The sequence below is a fragment of the Ranitomeya variabilis genome, chromosome 2 (genome assembly GCF_051348905.1).
Source record: "Ranitomeya variabilis isolate aRanVar5 chromosome 2, aRanVar5.hap1, whole genome shotgun sequence".
Classification (NCBI taxonomy): Eukaryota; Metazoa; Chordata; class Amphibia; order Anura; family Dendrobatidae; genus Ranitomeya; species Ranitomeya variabilis.
The window spans coordinates 1,038,365,409-1,038,384,599 of NC_135233.1; the positions used below are offsets into that span (position 1 = coordinate 1,038,365,409).

The 19,191-nt window shown below is 46.1% G+C and overlaps 1 protein-coding gene across 1 annotated transcript in view; it reads right to left on the reverse strand.

The window, feature by feature from the left end:
• Positions 1-9,379: 9,379 nt before the first annotated feature.
• ADAM17 (ADAM metallopeptidase domain 17) overlaps positions 9,380-19,191 on the reverse strand; it is a 211,211-nt gene continuing 201,399 nt past the window's right edge. Inside the window, exon 20 of the mRNA XM_077291410.1 lies at positions 9,380-9,904. Coding sequence (XP_077147525.1) covers positions 9,566-9,904 — 339 coding nt within the window. The 3' untranslated portion in view covers positions 9,380-9,565. The remainder of the gene's footprint in view (positions 9,905-19,191) is intronic.

Below are 19,191 nucleotides of genomic sequence, written 5' to 3' on the forward strand. Positions count from 1 at the left end.
ACTTGATTCATGCTGCAAAAAAAAAAAAACACAGCAGGAATCCCAGCCTGGCTGTCCGAGTGCAGCTAGGTGTGTTTTCCTCCAAATATAGTTTGAAGAGCCGGTAAGGGACCAAATAAAGAAATTGGTCTAGCCCGGCCCACTGTTGGGTGCCTGTTCCTAGCACCGATATAGGTGATTGACAGGTCTATGAAAAAGCCGACTGGGGGTGGCAGCTCTTCAATGTATACAGTTGTGCTGAAAAGTTTACATACCCTTACAGAATTTTTACTTTCTTGGCCTTTTTTCAGAGAATATGATTGAAAACACCAAAGCTTTTTCTCCCCTCATGGTTAGTGGTTGGGTGAAGCCATTTACTGTCAAACTACTGTGTTTTCTCTTTTTAAATCATAATGAAAACCCAAAACATCCAAATAACCCAGATCAAAAGTTCACATACCCTAGTGATTTTGGCCTTATAACATGCACAGGAGTTGACACAAATGTGTTTGAATGGCTACTAAAGGTAACATCCTCACTTGTGACCTGTTTGCTTGTAATCAGTGTGTGTGCATAAAAGCTGAGTTTCTGGGATCCAGACAGACTATTGCATCTTTCATCCAGCCACTGACATTTCTGGATTGTGAGTCATGGGGAAAGCAAAAGAATTGTCAACGGATCTACGGGAAAATGTAGTTGAACTGGATAAAACAGGAAAGGGATACAAAAAGATATGCAAAGAATTGATAATGCCAGTCAGCAGCGTTCAAACTGTGATTAACAAATGGAAAATCAGGGGCTCTGTAAAAACAAAACCACGGTCAGGTAGACCAACAAAAATGTCATCCACAACTGCCAGGAAAATTGTTCAGGTGCAAAGAAAAACCCACAAATGACTCTCTGAAAATTAGCAGTGTGGCTGTTTCAAGATTCACAATAAGGAGGCACTTGAAGAAAAATGGGCTGCATGGTTGAGTTGCCAGAAGAAAGCCATTACTGCACAAATGCCACAAAGTATCTCGCCTACAATACACAAAACAGCACAGAGACATGCCTCAAAACTTATGGAACAAGGTAATTTGGAGTGATGAGACCAAAATGGAACTTTTGACCACAACCATAAACGTTACATTTGGAGAGAGGTCAACAAGGTCTATGATGAAAGGAACACCATTCCTACAGTAAAGCACGGAGGTGGATCGCTGATGTTTTGGGGATGTGTGAGCTATAAAGGCACAGGAAACTTGGTCAAAGTTGAAGGAAAGATGAATGCAGCACATCAGCAAATACTGGAGGCAAATTTGCACTCATCAGCCCTGAAGCTAAAGCTTTGGACGTATTTGGATGTTCCAACGTGACAACGATCCAAAACACAAGGCCAAGTCAACCTGTCATTGGCTACAGCAGAACAAAGTGAAGGTTCTGGAGTGGCCATCTCAGTCTCCAGACCTCAATATCATTGAGCCACTCTGGGGAGATCTCAAGCGTGTAGTTGATGCTAGACAGCCCAGAAATTTACAGGAACTGGAGGCTTTTTGCCAAGAAGAGTGGGCAGCTTTACCATTTGAGAAAATAAAGAACCTCATCCACAACTACCACAAAAGACTTCAAGCTGTCATTGATGTTAGAGGGGGCAATACACGGTATTAAGAAATGGGGTATGTGAACTTTTGATCAGGGTCATTTGGATGTTTTGGGTTGTCATGATTTAGAAAGAGAAAACACAGTAGTTTGACAATAAATGGCTTCACCCGACCACTAACCATGAGTGGAGAAAGTTTTGGTATTTTTTATACTCTCTTAAAAAAGGCCAAGAAAGCAAAAAGAACCAACTATAAATTTAACAAACATCTTTGTGTGCCTAGTAGTGATGAGTGAACGTACTCATATAACGCCTTATTCGAGCATGCTTAGGTGCTAACCAAGTGACTTCAGCGTGTTCGAAAAATATGTTTGCGTCCACGCGGCTCCATGTCTCACGGCCGCGAGACATGGAGCCGCGTGGACGCAAACATTTTTTGAACACGCTGAAGTCACTTGGTTAGCACCCGAACATGAGATAACACCTTATCCGAGCACGTTCGCTCATCACTAGTGCATAGGTTTCACAGGTATAATCTTTCACAGTAAATATACACAAGACATAACTGATCTATACAGACCATTTTAAGAACAGAACCCTACTTAAGAGACTTCCAAGTAGGGTTTAAGAGGCACTTCTGATAATTATGACTTTTGAGCTGTAACCTACAAGTACTGGCAAGTAATTCAAACCGCCGGTCTCTGAAGAGGTCCTCAGGTGCCTCCCCTGGACTGGTCATCCATTTCCCCTATTGTTTTTCAAATTTCAAAAAACTGTCACATCCAAACATAAACTAAGTGTGAACAGATGCTAACCTAGAGTCAATAACTCATATACACTATATAATAATAATAATAATTTTATTTATATAGAGCCAACATATTCCGCAGCGCTTTACAACTTATAGAGGGGACTTGTACAGACAACAGACATTACAGCATAACAGAAATCACAGTTCAAAACAGATACCAGGAGGAATGAGGGCCCTGCTCGCAAGCTTACAAACTATAGGAAAAAGGGGAGACACGAGAGGTGAATGGTAACAATTGCTTTAGTTATTTGGACCAGCCATATTGTAAGGCTCGGGTGTTCATGTAAAGCTGCATGAACCAGATAACAGCCTAAGTATATAGCAGTACAGACACAGAGGGCTATTAACTGCATGAAATGTATGAGAACATGATGCGAGGAACCTGATTATGTTTTTTTTTTTTAATAGGCCACACAGGGATAGTTAGGTTAATGCGTTGAGGCGGTAGGCCTGAACAAATGAGTTTTTAGGGCACGCTTAAAACTGGGGGGATTGGGGATTAATCGTATTAACCTAGGTTGTGCATTCCAAAGAATTGGCGAAGCACGTGAAAAGTCTTGGAGACGGGAGTGGGAGGTTCTGATTATTGAGGATGCTAACCTGAGGTCATTAGTGGAGTGGAGGGCACGGGTAGGGTGGTAGACTGAGACCAGAGAGGAGATGTAGGGTGGTGCTGAGCCATGGAGTGCTTTGTGGATGAGGGTAGTAGTTTTGTACTGGATTCTGGAGTGGATGGGTAGCCAGTGTAATGACTGGCACAAGGTAGAGGCATCGGTGTAACGGTTGGTGAGGAATATGATCCTGGCAGCAGCATTCAGGACAGATTGGAGCGGGGAGAGTTTGGTAAGAGGGGGGCCGATTAGTAGAGAGTTACAATAGTCCAGACGGGAATGAATAAGTGAAACAGTAAGAGTTTTTGCAGAGTCGAAAGTAAGAAAAGGGCGAATTCTAGAAATGTTTTTGAGATGTAGATAAGAAGAGCGAGCCAATGATTGGATGTGGGGGGTGAATGAAAGCTCGGAATCAAGGATGACCCCAAGGCAGCGGGCATGTTGCTTTGGAGTAATGGTGGAACCGCACACGGAGATGGCAATGTCAGGCAAAGGTAGGTTAGTAGAGGGAGAGAACACGAGGAGTTCAGTTTTTGACAGGTTCAGTTTCAGATAGAGGGAGGACATGATGTTAGAGACAGCGGTAAGACAATCACTGGTGTTTTCTAAAAAGGTCGGCGTGATAACAGAAGAAGAGGTGTATAATTGGGTGTCGTCAGCATAGAGATGGTACTGGAAACCAAATCTACTGATTGTTTGACCAATAGGGGTGGTATACAAAGAGAAGAGGAGGGGGCCTAGGACTGATCCTTGAGGATCAGTCCTCAACAACAACACTCAAACAAAAAAGGCAGCACTCTAATACCAGGGGTAGTCGAGACCCTGAAGAACAAAATTCGGGTCGGTTTTTACCGTCCCTAGTCTTGTGATTGCCATTATTCACCGAATAACGGCGATCACAAAAAAAAGTATGCTAGAGAGAAATGGGGTCCCCCGAGCCCACCCAGTACCTCAGCCATCCCTGGACCCTCCAACTCTGTTTCTCGGCCCCTTGCCATCTTCTTCATCCTGGAAATAAATGGCGGACGAATGCGTAGTGCACCCGCCGTGATCTGCCGGCAGTACCTGGCAACAAAAATTTTTTCCTATTGGTTCATTTTGATCACTGTGATATAGACCCCCCTTTGTCACCCCTTAGGTAAAAGTAATTAAAAAAAAAAAAAAAAAATTTCCATTCTTTGCAGTTAGGCTTTGAGCTAGGGTTGTGTTGGGGTTAGTGTTGTGTTGAGTTTGAGGTTAGGGTTGTGATTAGGGGTAGGGCTGTGTCAGGGTTGGAGTTAGAATTGGGGGGTTTCCACTGTTTAGGTACATCAGGCGGTCTCCTAACGCGACATGGCGCCACCATTGATTCCAGCTAATTTTGTGTTCAAAAAGTCAAACGGTGCTTCCTCTCTTCTGAGCCCTGCCATGCACACAATCAGTGGCTTTCCCCCACATACGGAGTATCGGCGTACTCTGGAGAAATTGCACAACAAATTTTGTGGTCCATTTTCTCCAGTTACCATTGTGAAAATAAAAAAGTTTGACCATGGCGGAACATGGAGAACCCGTTGCTGAGAGACTAGCAGCATCCACAGTTTGTGGCAAATTGTTTTGGCGTCACCGCAGAGTCTCTTTTCACCTCCTCATTATCTTCCCCGCTCAGGCGTGCAGTTTTGGAATTCTCTATGTCCTGGTTTATCCTGCTGCGTGTCATGATTGAATGAGTTTACCCCGGTTGCCTCTCCACTGTTTACAGAGCTCGGCCCACACACCTTTGACTCCGTAAGCAATTATCACCAAAACAACAATACTTTCAGCATTAGACTAGGGCTAAATGGCGATTTTGACCAAAATAGCCGTCGTGCAACTAAAGCTCGCTCAGTGTCGCTGGTACATAACAGCATATTAGAACTGAAGGGCGTCACACTGGGACACCTACACCAAGTCCCCAAAAAATCCAACAGTCTGACTGATTCTCACAGCAGCAGAAATAGACATATACAATAGATTCCTCATCAGACCAAAATGAGCTCACTGACAGAGACTTCAATAACTCATTCTGTATCAAGAAATGTGCTGGGAAACAAGTAAGCAAATTATTGTCAGTAATGTATATCATATAGTAGGTGCCATCTGCCAAGCCTTTGTGAGGCACCTTCTTCCACAATTGTCTTTTATTACAGTTCTGCAGTCTGTGGGCTCCATATTCTGAATCTGAATCTAACAAGATCAGTGATATACGATTCGGAACATGTTCTGTTCAAAATGCAACGCCCTCCCTCCATGGAGGAATCCATGAGCTGCATGTAGACCAGCAATTACAATGGGACTACCTGTCATCCACTTATCACAAGTTACTAAATTAGAATTTCTTATGGTCGATGAATGATTTGGGTTGAATTCTCGTACCTAAACCTTTGGTGAATCTTATAGTCTGAATAATACTTACCGTAATTTAATCAGGTGATTGGCAGCCGGTTCACCTGCAGGATAATCTAAGTGACTCCCTTTCAACATGCTATAAACGGTCTGTTGTGTAATCCAAATATAAATCCAAGTATAAGCCATCTTTAACCCCTTAATGACCGCCAATACGTCTTTTAACGTAAGAGAATAGCCTCCCCATACAGGTGACAATCCAGCAGCTGTCGGCTGTACACTATAGCTGACAACTTGCTCTATCGGCCACGATCAGTGTTTGCATCGCCCAAATCTGTTTAACCCCTTAGATGCTGCTGTCAATAGTGACTACATCATTATAAATGGTTAACAGTGTGGGGCTTCCTCTTTATCCCAATTGGTGCCCTCAGATCATGATTTTGTGATCCTGATGTTTGCCATGGCAATTCACGACTAATTAGCGGCCTTAGAGTCTGACGGCTGTAGTAACCTGTTCAGAAGTTAGCGGCATTTAGGTGGTAAAAATACACTTTTTCATTTCTTTCATGCCACTTTGCATTAATTCCTGAAAGCACCTGAAGGGTTAATAAACTACCTGACAGCAGTTTTCAATATGTCAGGGGGTGCGGTTTTTAAAATGGTATCACGTTTGGGAGTTTTCCAATATATAGGTCCACTAAAGGCACTTTAAACATGGATAGGTCCCTAAAAAAAATAAATTTTGCAAATTTCTTTGAAAAATTGCTGCTACATTATTAAACCTCCTAAAATGCTAACAAAATAAAATAACATTTTACAAATGGTGCTGATGTAAAGCCGACATGTGGGAAATGTTATTTATTAATGTTTTGCTGTGGTATGACTATCTGGATTAAAGGGATAATCAAAGTTTGAAAATTGCTACTTTTTTAACATTTTTCTCAAATTTCTGATATTTTTTTTATAAATAAACACAAAACATATCAACCTAAATTTACCAATATCATAAAGTATAATATGTCATGAAAAAACAATCTCAAAATCACTGGGATTTGTTGAAGTATTCCAGAGTTATTATCACATAAATTGACACTGGTCAGATTTGAAAAATTTGGCTCCGTCACTAAGGGGATAAACAGAACAGAAAAAAATAAAGGAACTGGGGGAGCAAAGTCTTTTGCCTCTCTACAGGAAGTGGGGGTGGGTCTTGTTCCTTTCTACAGAAAGTGGGGGCAGGTCTTTTGTCTGTACAGAAAGTGGGTAAAAGGGTCTTTTTCTTCTCTACAGAAACTGGGGGCTGGTCTTTTGCCTTGTTACAAAAATTGAGAGCGTGTCTTTTGCCTTTCTACATAAATCGGGGGCGGGTCTTTTGCCTCTCTGGCTAGTGATGAGCAAATATACTCGTTACTCGAGATTTCTCGAGCACGCTCGGGTTTCCTCCGAGTATTTTTTAGTGCTCGGAGATTTCGTTTTTATTGCCGCAGCTAAATGATTTATATCTGTTAGCCAGCATAAGTACATGTGGGGGTTGCCTGGTTGCTAGGGAATCCCCACATGTACTTATGCTGGCTAACAAATGTAAATCATTCAGCTGCGGCAATAAAAACTAAATTGCCGAGCACTAAAAAATACTCAGAGGACCCCCGAGCGTGCTCGGGAAATCTCGAGTAACGAGTATATTCGCTCATCACTACTCTCTACAGAAAGTGGGTGAAAGGGTCTTTTTCTTCTCTACAGAAAGTGGGGGCGGGTCTTTTGCCTCTACATAAAGCGGGGGCGGGTCTTTTGCCTCTCTACATAAAGCGGGGGCGGGTCTTTTGCCTCTCTACATAAAGAGGGGCAGGTCTTTTGCCTCGCTACATAAAGCGGGGGCGGGTCTTTTGCCTTGCTACATAAAGCGGGGGCGGGTCTTTTGCCTCGCTACATAAAGCGGGGGCGGGTCTTTTGCCTCGCTACATAAAGTGGGTGAAAGGGTATTTATCTTCTCTACAGAAAGTGGGGGCTAGTCTTTTGTCTCTACAGAAAATGGGTAAAAGGGTCTTCGGCCTCTCTACAGGAAGTGGGTGAAAGGGTCTTTCTGATCTACAGAAAACAGGGGCAGCTCTTTTGCCTCTCTACAGAAAATGGGGGCGGGTCTTTTGTCTCTACAGAAAGTGTGAGAAAGGGTCTTTTGCCTCTATACAGAAAGTGGTGGGTGAAAGGGTCTTTTGCCTCTCTACAGAAAGTGGTGGGTGAAAGGCTCTTTTGCCTCTCTACAGAAAGTGGTGGGTGAAAGGGTCTTTTGCCTCTCTACAGAAAGTGGTGGGTGAAAGGCTCTTTTGCCTCTCTACAGAAAGTGGTGGGTGAAAGGGTCTTTTGCCTCTCTACAGAAAGTGGTGGGTGAAAGGGTCTTTTGCCTCTCTACAGAAAGTGGTGGGTGAAAGGGTCTTTTGCCTCTCTACAGAAAATGGGGCGGGTCTTTTGCCTCTCTGCAGAAAGTGGGTGAAAGGGTCTTTTTCTTTACAGAGAGTGGGTGAAAGGGTCTTTTTCTTCTCTTCAGAAAGTGGGGGCTGGTATTTTGCCTCTGCAGAGAGTGGGAGCAAGTATTTTGCCTCTGCAGAAAGTGGGTGAAAGGGTCTTTCTGCTCTACAGAAAGTGGGTGAAAGGGTCTTTTGCCTCGCTACAGAAAGTGGGTGAAAGGGTCTTTTGCCTCTCTACAGAAAGTGGGGGCGGGTCTTTTGCCTCTACAGAAAGTGGGGGCGGGTCTTTTGCCTCTACAGAAAGTGGGGGCGGGTCTTTTGCCTCTACAGAAAGTGGGTGAAAGGGTATTTATCTTCTCTACAGAAAGTGGATGGTGGGTCTTTTGCCTCTCTACAGAAAGTGCGTGAAAGGGTATTTATCTTCTCTACAGAAAGTGGGGGGGTGGGTCTTTTGCCTCTCTACAGAAAGTGGGTGAGTCTTTTTCTTCTCTATAGAAAGTGAGTGAAAGGGTCTTTTGCCTCTCTACAGGAAGAGGGTGAAAGGGTCTTTTGCCTCTCTATGGCGAGTGGGGGTGGGTCTTTTGCCTCTCTACAGAAAGTGGGGTGGGTCTTTTGTCTCTACAAAAAATGGGTAAAAGGGTCTTCCCTCTACAGGAAGTGTTTGAAAGGGTCTTTCTGCTCTACAGAAAGTGGGGGCGGGTCTTTTGCCTCTACATAAAGCGGGGGCAGCTTTTTTGCCTCTGCAGAAAGTGGGGGCGGGTCTTTTGCCTCTCTACAGAAATTGGGTGAAAGGGTCTTTTGCCTCTGCAGAAAGTGGGTGAAAGGGTCTTTTGCCTCTGCAGAAAGTGGGTGAAAGTCTTTTTCTTCTCTATAGAGAGTGAGTGAAAGGGTCTTTTGCCTCTCTACAGGAAGTGGGTGAAAAGGTCTTTTGCCTCTCTATGGCGAGTGGGGGTGGGTCTTTTTCCTCTACAGGAAGTGGGGGTGGGTGTTTTGACTCTACAGGAAATGGGGCAGGTCTTTTGCTTCTCCACAGGAAGTGGGGGTGGGCCTTTTGCCTCTCCACAGGAAATGGGGCAGGTCTTTTGCCTTTCCACAGGAAGTGGGGGCAGGTCTTTTCCTCCCCACAGGAAGTCGGGGCGGGCCTTTTGCCTCTCCACAAGAAGTGGGGGTGGGTCTTTGGCTCTCTGCTCCTGCTGTACTGTCACCCTGCATACAGATATAACAGAGGTGGCTTTCTGTTTGGAGCAAGGAAACTATGACAATGACCAGAGTAATGCACATCGAGAAGGTAAAATTTATGACAATTTATGGATAAATGAAACTGCCATGTGCATGAAAAGCACTTGTACTTAGTTGTGGAGGATGAGCACTGCATGTCCGTGTTCTTACTCTGGTTTTGGGTGAAACAACAGGTACACTTTACATTGGGTGACTGATGTTAAGAGCCTCTGCAAGGGACGGGTCTTCAGCACAGGTTGACTTTAGAGTGGCCGGATAACCTAGAACTAAATCTGAACCACAGTAAGGTTATGTCTAGGAATAAAAAGAATATTTTGCAATCATCCCAGTACAAAAGCAGTGTAAAGCAGTTTAATCATAAATAGACTTCCTTTTAAGAATACGTGTTAGGGTGTACAAAACAACACTTGGCAGAAAATATTAAATATATACAACATCTGGCAACTTCAGAAAACAGTGCACAATGCAGGGACTTCTTGTCTGCAGACACGTACGGGATTGTCATGGCCGAGCACCGGGGGTATCAGCACGCCGTCTCCTTGCTGTCCACTCTTCCTTGCCTCTGGAGTTTAAATGAAGAAGCCTTCTCGCTCCTGGTGACCGGGTGGTCGGTGAGGTCCTCAAAAGACTTGGCAGGAGAGCCGCTGTTGGGGAAAGGGTCATCATCAAACTGGTCTTCGAGGTGCGAGTCCATGCTGGGGTCTTCCTGGATAGTATCCATCCTCTGATGGTCGGCCTTAGCGGAGCTGGGGGCTACTGGCACTTGTTGCAAGGACTGAAATCTCGTGTTGGGTTGGGAGGATGGGAAAGGTTTGACAATGCGTACGGGGGCCGAGTCCATACTGCTCAACATTTCCACATTCTGTCAGGAAAACAACCAAAATCTAACATGAAGAAAACATCATATTCCCCATATGTAACCCATGACAAAAGTGAAATCTGACCGGTGTATGACTAAGGCAACTGGCTGCAGCAGGAGCCTCCCCCTAATTGCAGGTTTTATAAATACGGAGAAAATCCTGACACTTCTGTTTATCACTCGTTTTAGGTTTACTGTTCTTTTCATACAAGATTATTAACTCCTTAATGACCTGGCGATTTATCATTTTAACCTTTCTTATTTTACTTTCTTTTAAGAACCAGTTTGCTTGTGTCATCATTTTCCGTGACTTGCAACATTTTCATTTTTAGGTAGATGGAGCTGTGAGGGGGCTTGTTTTTGTTTTTTTCCCATGGTTACATGTTGTTATTGATAATTTGGTGTAGTTACAATATTTTTATTGCATTTTTGCAAAGCTGTCGCATTTTTTTTCTTTCCATGTTTGACCAATCAAGAGACGGTAATTAATTTTATATTTTGAAAGATCAAACTTTTATGAATGCAAATCCACGTGTTTTGGGGTTTTTTTACTTTATTTTTGAGATAATTTGATTGCTTATACTACATACACCAATATTACTGTATTACTCTAGATAGTACAAATCACGGTCTCCTATGAGACAGTCACAGGAGCACTGTCATGATAGGCACAGGGGTCTTCAGCAGACCCCCTGTTGTCATAACAACCCATCGGCGACAAGATTGTGCTGTGAGGAGCCGATGGGCGGTTAGAACGGATAACAGGTTAGCAGACACGAGTGGTTTGAGGCAAACTATAGCTGAATAACAGCCATTATCTGACAGGAATAGTGCGGGCTCAGCTCCTGAGCTTGCTCCAGTTATCCACTCCCGATAATTATCATTCATGTATGGCATTCGTCATTAAGTGTTTAGTGTTTGCCCCCTTCCTGATTTCCTATTCTTTTGCAAGTTTGTCACACTTAAATGTTTCAGATCAACAACAAATTAAAATATTAGACAAAGACAACACAAGTAATCACAAAACTGAGATTTTTGTGTACTCACCGTAAAATCCTTTTCTCCGAGCCAATCATTGGGGGACACAGGACCATGGGTGTTATGCTGCTGCCACTAGGAGGACACTAAGCAAATAAACAAAAAAAGTTAACTCCTCCTCCGCAGTATACACCCTCTGCTGGCTCTATCCTGAACCAGTTCGGTGCCAAAGCAGTAGGATCTCACAAACAGAATTGCAATATGTCAAAACCAAAAATGACTGAAGCCAACGGGCTAACAGGGCGGGTGCTGTGTCCCCCAATGATTGGCTCGGAGAAAAGGATTTTACGGTGAGTACACAAAAATCCCTGTTTCTCCTTCGCCACATTGGGGGACACAGGACCATGGGACGTCCTAAAGCAGTCCCTGGGTGGGAAAGCATCACAAGAGTTGAAACCTCACATGCCAAATGCTTAAAAGGTTAACTGATTAAACGAAGCCTACAGATGCGAAACTGAAGACTGCAGAATCTGTCTGCCAAGGGCCGCATCTGAAGAGGCTGGAAGATGAATGTTGTAATGATTAGCAAACTTGTGAAGATTGGACCAAGTCGCAGCCTTGCACACTTGCTGTGACGATGCCTGGTGCCGAATGGCCCAGGAAGCCCCCACTGACCGAGTGGAGTGTGCCTTAATCCCGGCCGGGACAGGCTTCTTGAATCGCTGAACGGATCCATCTAACTATCATGGCCTTAGAAGCAGGCAGACCTTTTCTGTGACCTTCTGGAAGCACAAAGAGGGCATCCGATTTGCGGAAAGACGCTGTTCTGGAAATTTATTTTCTGAGAGCCCTCAGCAGATCCAAAGTGTGAAGAGCCTTATCAGTACGGTGGACTGGAGCCGGACAGAACAAGGGCAGAACTATGTCTTCATTGAGATGAAAACCCAAGACGACTTTAGGCAGGAAGGACGGGGACGTCCTGGGCACCACCTTGTCATGGTGGAAAATCAGAAATGGAGGTTTGCACGACAAAGCCGCCAGTTTTGAAACCCGTCTGATGGATGTTATTGCCACAAGAAAGGCAACTTTTTATGAAAGAAGAGAAAAAGGAACATCCTGTATTGGCTCAAAAGGGGTCTCTTGTAAGGCACTGAGGACCAAGTTAAGGTCCCAAGATTCCAAAGGCATCTTGTATGGAGGGACAAGATGCGAAACTCCCTGCATGAAGGTCCTAACCTGTGGTTTGGAAGCTATCCGTCGCTGGAAGAGGACAGATAGAGCAGAGATTTGGCCCTTGAGAGAGGCCAGCGGTAAGCCTGAATCCAATCCCGCTTGAAGAAACAGAGGGGGAAGGAAAACGCCAATGGGGAACAACCCTTATCTTTGCACCAGGAGAAAAACGTTTTCCAAACGCGATGGTAAATACACATGGAAACAGGCTTTCTAGCGTTGATCATGGTAGATGCCACTTGATGCGAGAACCCGGCCTGGGCTAGAATCCAGGATTCAATGGTCAGGCCGTTAAACTCAGAACTCTCGAGTTCTGGAGGCAAATGGGTCCCTGGGAGAGTAGATCTGGACGATCCGGTAACCGCCAGGGAACGTCGGCGACTAGATGTACTAGCTCCGCATACCAAGCTCGGCATGGCCAGTCTGGAGCGACGAGGATAACCGGAATGCCTTCCGCTTTGAATTTCGGATGACCCTTGGGATCAGCATGAGTGGAGGAAAGATGTAAGGGAGACGAAATTGGCTGCATGGGAGTACTAGAGCATCCGAGCCGAAGGCTAATGGATCGCGCGACCGGGTTACGAATGTCGGGATCTTGGCGTTTAGCCTGGAGGCCATGAGGTCCACACCTGGAGTGCCCCAACGCTGGCAAATCTGCTGAAAGACTTCCGGGTGCAGAGACCACTCTCCTGAGGCTATGCCCTGGTGGCTGAAAAAATCTGCAGCCCAATTCTCCACTCCCGGAATATGAACTGTAGAGATGAGCGAATGATTTGTCTCGGCCCAATGCAGAATGTGCATCACTTCGATAATCGCCCTTTTCTGAATACCCTGGTGACGGTGGCGAGCCCAAAGGGCAGAGAAGTGAATTGAAAATGATCGTCTCCGACCGCAAAGCGTAGAAATCTTTGAGGACTTTCGAGGATTGGAATGTGAAGATATGCATCTTTGATGTCGATTGACGCAAGGTATTCCCGTCTCCATAGAGGCGATGACGGAACCGAGGGATTCCATCCTGAAGTGGCGCACTGTGACGAATTTGTTCAACAACTTTAGGTCTAGGATGGTACGCATGGTTCTGTTCTTCTTTGGGATGACAAAGAGGTTTGAGTAAAAGCCCTTGAACCTTTCCTTGGGAGGAACCAGAAAGATGATTGCGCTGTTGTGGAGGGCTTGTAAGGCCTGGTAAAAGGGGGCTGCGCGCGCCTTGGCCTTTGGAAGACGAGACTTGAAGAAACGCGTTGGAGGGGGGGATGTGAATTCGATTTTGTATCCGGAAGACACGAGATCTCTGACCCATTGGTCTTGAACGACCGTCAACCAGACTTGGCGAAACCAAATTAGACAGCCGCCTACCCTGCGTGTCCACCGGACACGGCAAGAAGTCATTGAGAGGAGAATTTGTGGGAAGGGACACTTTTGGGTCTGGATTGGGAGAGGTTTCTCCAGGAGTTAGAAGGTCTGAAGGAAGGTTGCGAACCCCTGCCTCTGTGTGGGGGCCGAGAAGAACTAGCGGAAGCGGCTGTGGATGACCAGCCTGTGGTATTGCGAAAAGGTCAGAAGCGAGCCTGGGATTGGTGTTATGATCCTAGTGGCTTAGGATCACAAATCTAACCAGCTAAGTAGAAAATAATAGGACGAGCTCTGGGGATGTGGTAACTGGACTAACCGCAAACCTGATCCTAACCGCACACACTATAGGCAGCCGTGGAACGTTTCCTGAAATCCTAGATGTCTTTTCACGGCCTGAGAAACTGACTACCCCTAAAGAGAAAGTAAAGACCTCACTTGCCTCAGAGAAATCCCCCAGAGATATAGATGCCCCCCACAAATAATAACGGTGAGTTAAGAGGAAAAGACAAACGCAGAGATGAAACAGGTTAAGCAAATGAGGCTAGATAGATAGCAGAAAATAGCAAGGGATCTGTGCGGTCAGTAAAAAACCCTATGCAAAAATATCCACGCAGAGAATGCGAGAACCCCCACACCAACTAACGATGTGGGGGGAGCAACTCAGCACCCCAGAGCACCAGCAAGCAGGGAAATCACATATTAGCAAGCTGGACAAAAACTCATCATATACTAGGAAACATCTTGAACACAGATGAGCAAAAATAAGCAAACAGAACTTAGCTTCTCTTGGAGAGACTGATAACGGATGTAGACAGGAGCAATCAGAATAGCACTGAATACAACGGCAACAGGCAAGGAATGAAGGACCAGGTGGATTAAATAGGAAACCTAACTAGCAGATGACGAGACAGCTGATCCTGCCAGAAACCTGCAAAATAACAAAAAGAGCCACCAGGAGGAGCCCAAAGAGAGAACTCACACAGTATGAGTGACATGGGCGGCACGCGACCAATCACAAGCCGTGACGTCACGGAAGGAGGAAAAGCGCGCATTTTAAGCAAAGAACGCTGCCGGTTCCCTCGGTGAGTTCCAGGCTGCGTCGGAGAGGTGAGTATAGCAATATTTTTTATTTTAATTCTTAATTTTACACATTAATGTTGTTTCGATACCGATACCCGATACCACAAAAGTATCGGATCTCGGTATCGGAATTCCGATACCCGCAAGTATCGGCCGATACCCGATACTTGCGGTATCGGAATGCAGTCAACACTAGTTTTGAAGCTTGTCTCGAAATGGGTGGATCTACTGCAGGGGACTCAGTCCACTCCTGTCTTAGAGTAGTTGCAAAAGGGTACCGAGCTACTAGCGGTTTGAGGTTTTGGTTAGCAAAAACCCTGTGTGGACGTTTTGTTCTTTAAAAAGACACTGGGTGATCCGGATTAGTACCGGGTTCGTCGTCCAATTCCAGAGAGTGATTAACCGCCTCGATGAGAGAATCTATAGACTCCTGGAATTCAGGGGAGTCTGGGGCCTCATCTGACTCATATTCTGAGTCGTGTTCGCTGCGCTCCCCTGGTGAGGGGGAACGAGACACAGAGCTACCAGATGTAGAGACATCGGAGTTTCGTGGGTCACGGGTACGTTTTCTAGAAGAATGTGTCCCTTTTGTGGCCGTCCTTCCCACATTTGAGGAAGGCTCTTGTGTGGCTGAGGGGCCTGCTACTGAAGGAAGGGAGATGCCCTGGCTTGAAGAGGAGTCACAAAAGGACTCTACGGCTTAGTGAGAGAAATCATGGACTGAGTCAAGGAAGCCCATTCTAGGGGGCTGGCACCGCTGTGTTCTACAGTAGCGGGGAGCTCCTGGGAACCTGAGGCGTCGCAGGCCGTACAAAACGGGTTAGGGTGCCCCCGAGGCAGAGAGACATTGCATGAGGCACATGCGGCATACACCACTGTGTGAGCTTTATCAGCTTTTTTAGTAGGTTTTGATTGAGACATATTGTAAAAAAGGGAGGCTACCACAAGTAAAAGACCTCCGGGAAGGGTTAAGCGGCATGCCTGCGGTGGAAGGGTTAGGATGTGTGTGACTGCCGTGGAGGGGTTAAGCGGCTAGCTTACCCATGTCCTGTGTCCGTGCCCCCAGAGAAGTCGCCTGCTGCGGTGCCCGGCATGCAAATGGCGTCGCCCATCTTCCTGCTTCAGGGGGAAGACCGCGAGAGTGAGTTTGGCGCTTCTCGTGGCTAACGAGAAGCGCCAGAAAAAGTGGGTGGAGGGAATGCCCAGGAGACCGTGGCTGCATAATGCAGCGTCCCAGAAAGGCAGGGCTATGCAGGATCTCATAGAGAGCTAAAAGAGGAGGGGGTGGAGCCGGCCAGGTGGACGGGCGGAGGCGGCTGGGTGGGCGGAATCGGGCCTACCTCGGCCAGAAGCTGGGGACTAAATTAGAGGCCGCGGCGATGGAGACGGCCGCGGCAAGCGGTAACGGCCGTGGCAGCTGGGATGATCGCAGCTGCAGCGGGGGAGCTGGCTATGCATCGCAGTCAGGATGGCGGCAGCTGGAGACAGCCGCGGCCATGGAGATGGCCACAGTCAGAGGATGGAGGCTGCAGGCACCCATCCGTCGCCCCGATGAGAGGCCAGGCTGTCGTTGCAGGAGGGGGTACGGGGAGGCATCACTTCACGTTCCCGCCTGTTGATGTTTTTGGGAGATCGGGACCTTGAAAGGCCCTGTCGCCCGCTCAATCCGTGTGAAAAAAGGGACAAAAATAGTAAAAAATAAAATAAAATCGAGGTCTGAAATCAGACTCTAGTGCCTCCTACAGACACTAAGCAAGAACTGGTTCAGGCTAGAGCCAGCAGGGGGTGTATACTGCGGAGGAGGAGTTAACTTTTTTTGTGTATTTGCTTAGTGTCCTCCTAGTGGCAGCAGCATAACACCCATGGTCCTGTGTCCCCCAATGAGGCGAAGGAGAAATGCAATTTTTTAATGAAGGTCTTTGTTATTAACTGAACAAGAAAACCACAGGCCCTGTGTGAAGAAGTGATTGCTCCCTAAACCTAATAACTGGTTGGTCCACCCTTAGCAGCAACAACTGCAATCAAGCATTTGCGATAACTGGCAAGGAGTCTTTTACAACTCTATGGAGGAATTTTGGCCACACTGGAGGGTTTCTGAACATGAACCAACTTTTTAAGGTCATGTCACAGCATCTCAATCAGATAATGTCATGACTTTGACTAGGCCACTCCAAAGTCTTAATTTTGTTTTTCTGAAGCCATTCAGAGGTGGATTGCTGGTGTGTTTTGGGTCATTGTCCTGTCCTGAAAAAGTGATAGCCCCCCCCCCCCCCCGATTACTGCCACACGTGTACTCAATCAAGAAATTACCTAAATAGGACTTGCCTGACAAAGGGAAGTAGACCCCAAAAAAACCCTCAAAAGCTAGACATCATCTCACAATCGATAGATTGTCCTGTCCTTTTTCATCACTACCGAAGCTACTGCCTCACCAACACCGGAGCTCCAGCAACCCCCAACCTACTGTCTCCTTCCCCATAATCCTGTAGAATGTAAGCCCGCAAGGGCAGGGTCCTCGCCCCTCTGTATCAGTCCGTTATTGTTAGTTTGTTTACTGTAAGTGATATCTGTAACTTGTATGTAACCCCTTCTCATGTACAGCACCATGGAATCAATGGTGCTATATAAATAAATAATAATAATTATAATAATTGTCCTGCTGCATAAACCAAGTCTGCTTCAGCTTGAGGTCACGAACAGATAGCCGGATATTCTCCTTCAGGATTTTTTGGGTAGACAGCATAATTCATGGTTCCATTTATCACAGCAGGTTTTCCCAGTCCTGAAAAGCAGCAAAACAGCCCCAGACCATCACACTACCACCACCACATTTTACAGTTGGTATGATATTCCTTTTCTGAAATGCTGTTATTTCTACACCAGATGTAATGGGACTTATACCTTCCAAAAAGTTAAACTTTTGTCTCCTCAGTCCACGGAGTATTCTCCCAAACTTCTTGTAGATCATCAAGATGTTTTCTGGCAAAACTGAGATGAGCCTTTATGTTCTTATTGCTCAGCAGTGATTTTCGTCTTGGAACCCTGCCATTCAGGCCATTTTTGCCCAGACTCTTTGTTATGGTGGAGTTATGAACACAGACCTTAAAGGGAACCTGTCACCTAGTTTTTTCGGTATGAGATAAAAATACTGTTAAATAGGGCCTGAGCTGTGCATTACAATAGTGTAGTTTGTGGACCCCGATTCCCCCCCTATGCTGCCGAAATACGTTACCAAAGTAGTCGTTTTCGCCTGTCAATCAGGCTGGTCAGGTCGCATGGGCGTGGTGTCTTCCCCCAGATCTTGCGTAGTTTTCCGTTGGTGGCGTAGTGGTGTGCGCATGTCCAAGGTCCCGAATCCTGCACAGGGGTGTGAAAATAGCAGCGATGTCCGTTATTCCATTGGTGGTCGGTGGGCGCGGCCATCTTGCTTTGGCCGCGCGTGCGCAGAAGCAGCGCTCTGCTGGCCGCGGCTTCAGGAAAATGGCCGCGGGCATCCGCGCGTGCGCAGATGGCTATCGCGGCGGCCATTTTCGTGAAGCCGAGATGCGAACTCTGCTTCACGAAAATGGCCGCCGCGATAGCCATCTGCGCACGCGCGGATGCCCGCGGCCATTTTCCTGAAGCCGCGGCCAGCAGAGCGCCGCTTCTGCGCACGCGCGGCCAAAGCAAGATGGCCGCGCCCACCGACCACCAATGGAATAACGGACATCGCTGCTATTTTCACACCCCTGTGCAGGATTCGGGACCTTGGACATGCGCACACCACTACGCCACCAACGGAAAACTACGCAAGATCTGGGGGAAGACACCACGCCCATGCGACCTGACCAGCCTGATTGACAGGCGAAAACGACTACTTTGGTAACGTATTTCGGCAGCATAGGTGGGGAATCGGGGTCCACAAACTACACTATTGTAATGCACAGCTCAGGCCCTATTTAACAGTATTTTTATCTCATACCGAAAAAACGAGGTGACAGGTTCCCTTTAACTGAGGCAAGTGAGGCCTGCAGTTCTTTGGATGTTGTTGTGGGGTCTTTTGTGACCTCTTGGATGAGTCATCGCTCTTGGGGTAATTTTGGTCGGCTGGCTGGCCACTCCTTGGAAGGTTATCCCCTGTTGCATGTTTTCGCTATTTGCGGATAATAGCTCTTACTGTGGTTTGCTGGAGTCCCAAACCTTCCGAAATGGCTTTATAACCTTTTCCAGACTGATAAGAAACAAAGTAATTGTGATCTAATTGCTCCAGAATTTCTTCCGATTGTGAGATGATGTCTAGCTTTTGAGGGTTTTTTTTAGGTCTACTTCCCTTTGTCAGGCAAGTCCTATATAGGTGATTTCTTGATTGAGTACACGTGTGGCAGTAATCGGGGGGGGGGGGGGGGGGCTATCACTTTTTCATACAGGATCTTGTAGGTTTAGTTCTCTTTTTCCCTTAATTATAAAGAGCTTAATTTTTTTAAAAAAGTGCATTTTGTGATTACTTGTGTTATCTTTGTGTAATATGTAAATTTGTTTAGGTATCTGAAACATTTAAGTGTGAGAAACATGCAAAAGAATAGGAAATCAGGAAGGGGGAAAACACTTTTTGACACATCTATAAATACAGACACCACATAGATGTCATTCTGTTTTACTTTTCTATAAGT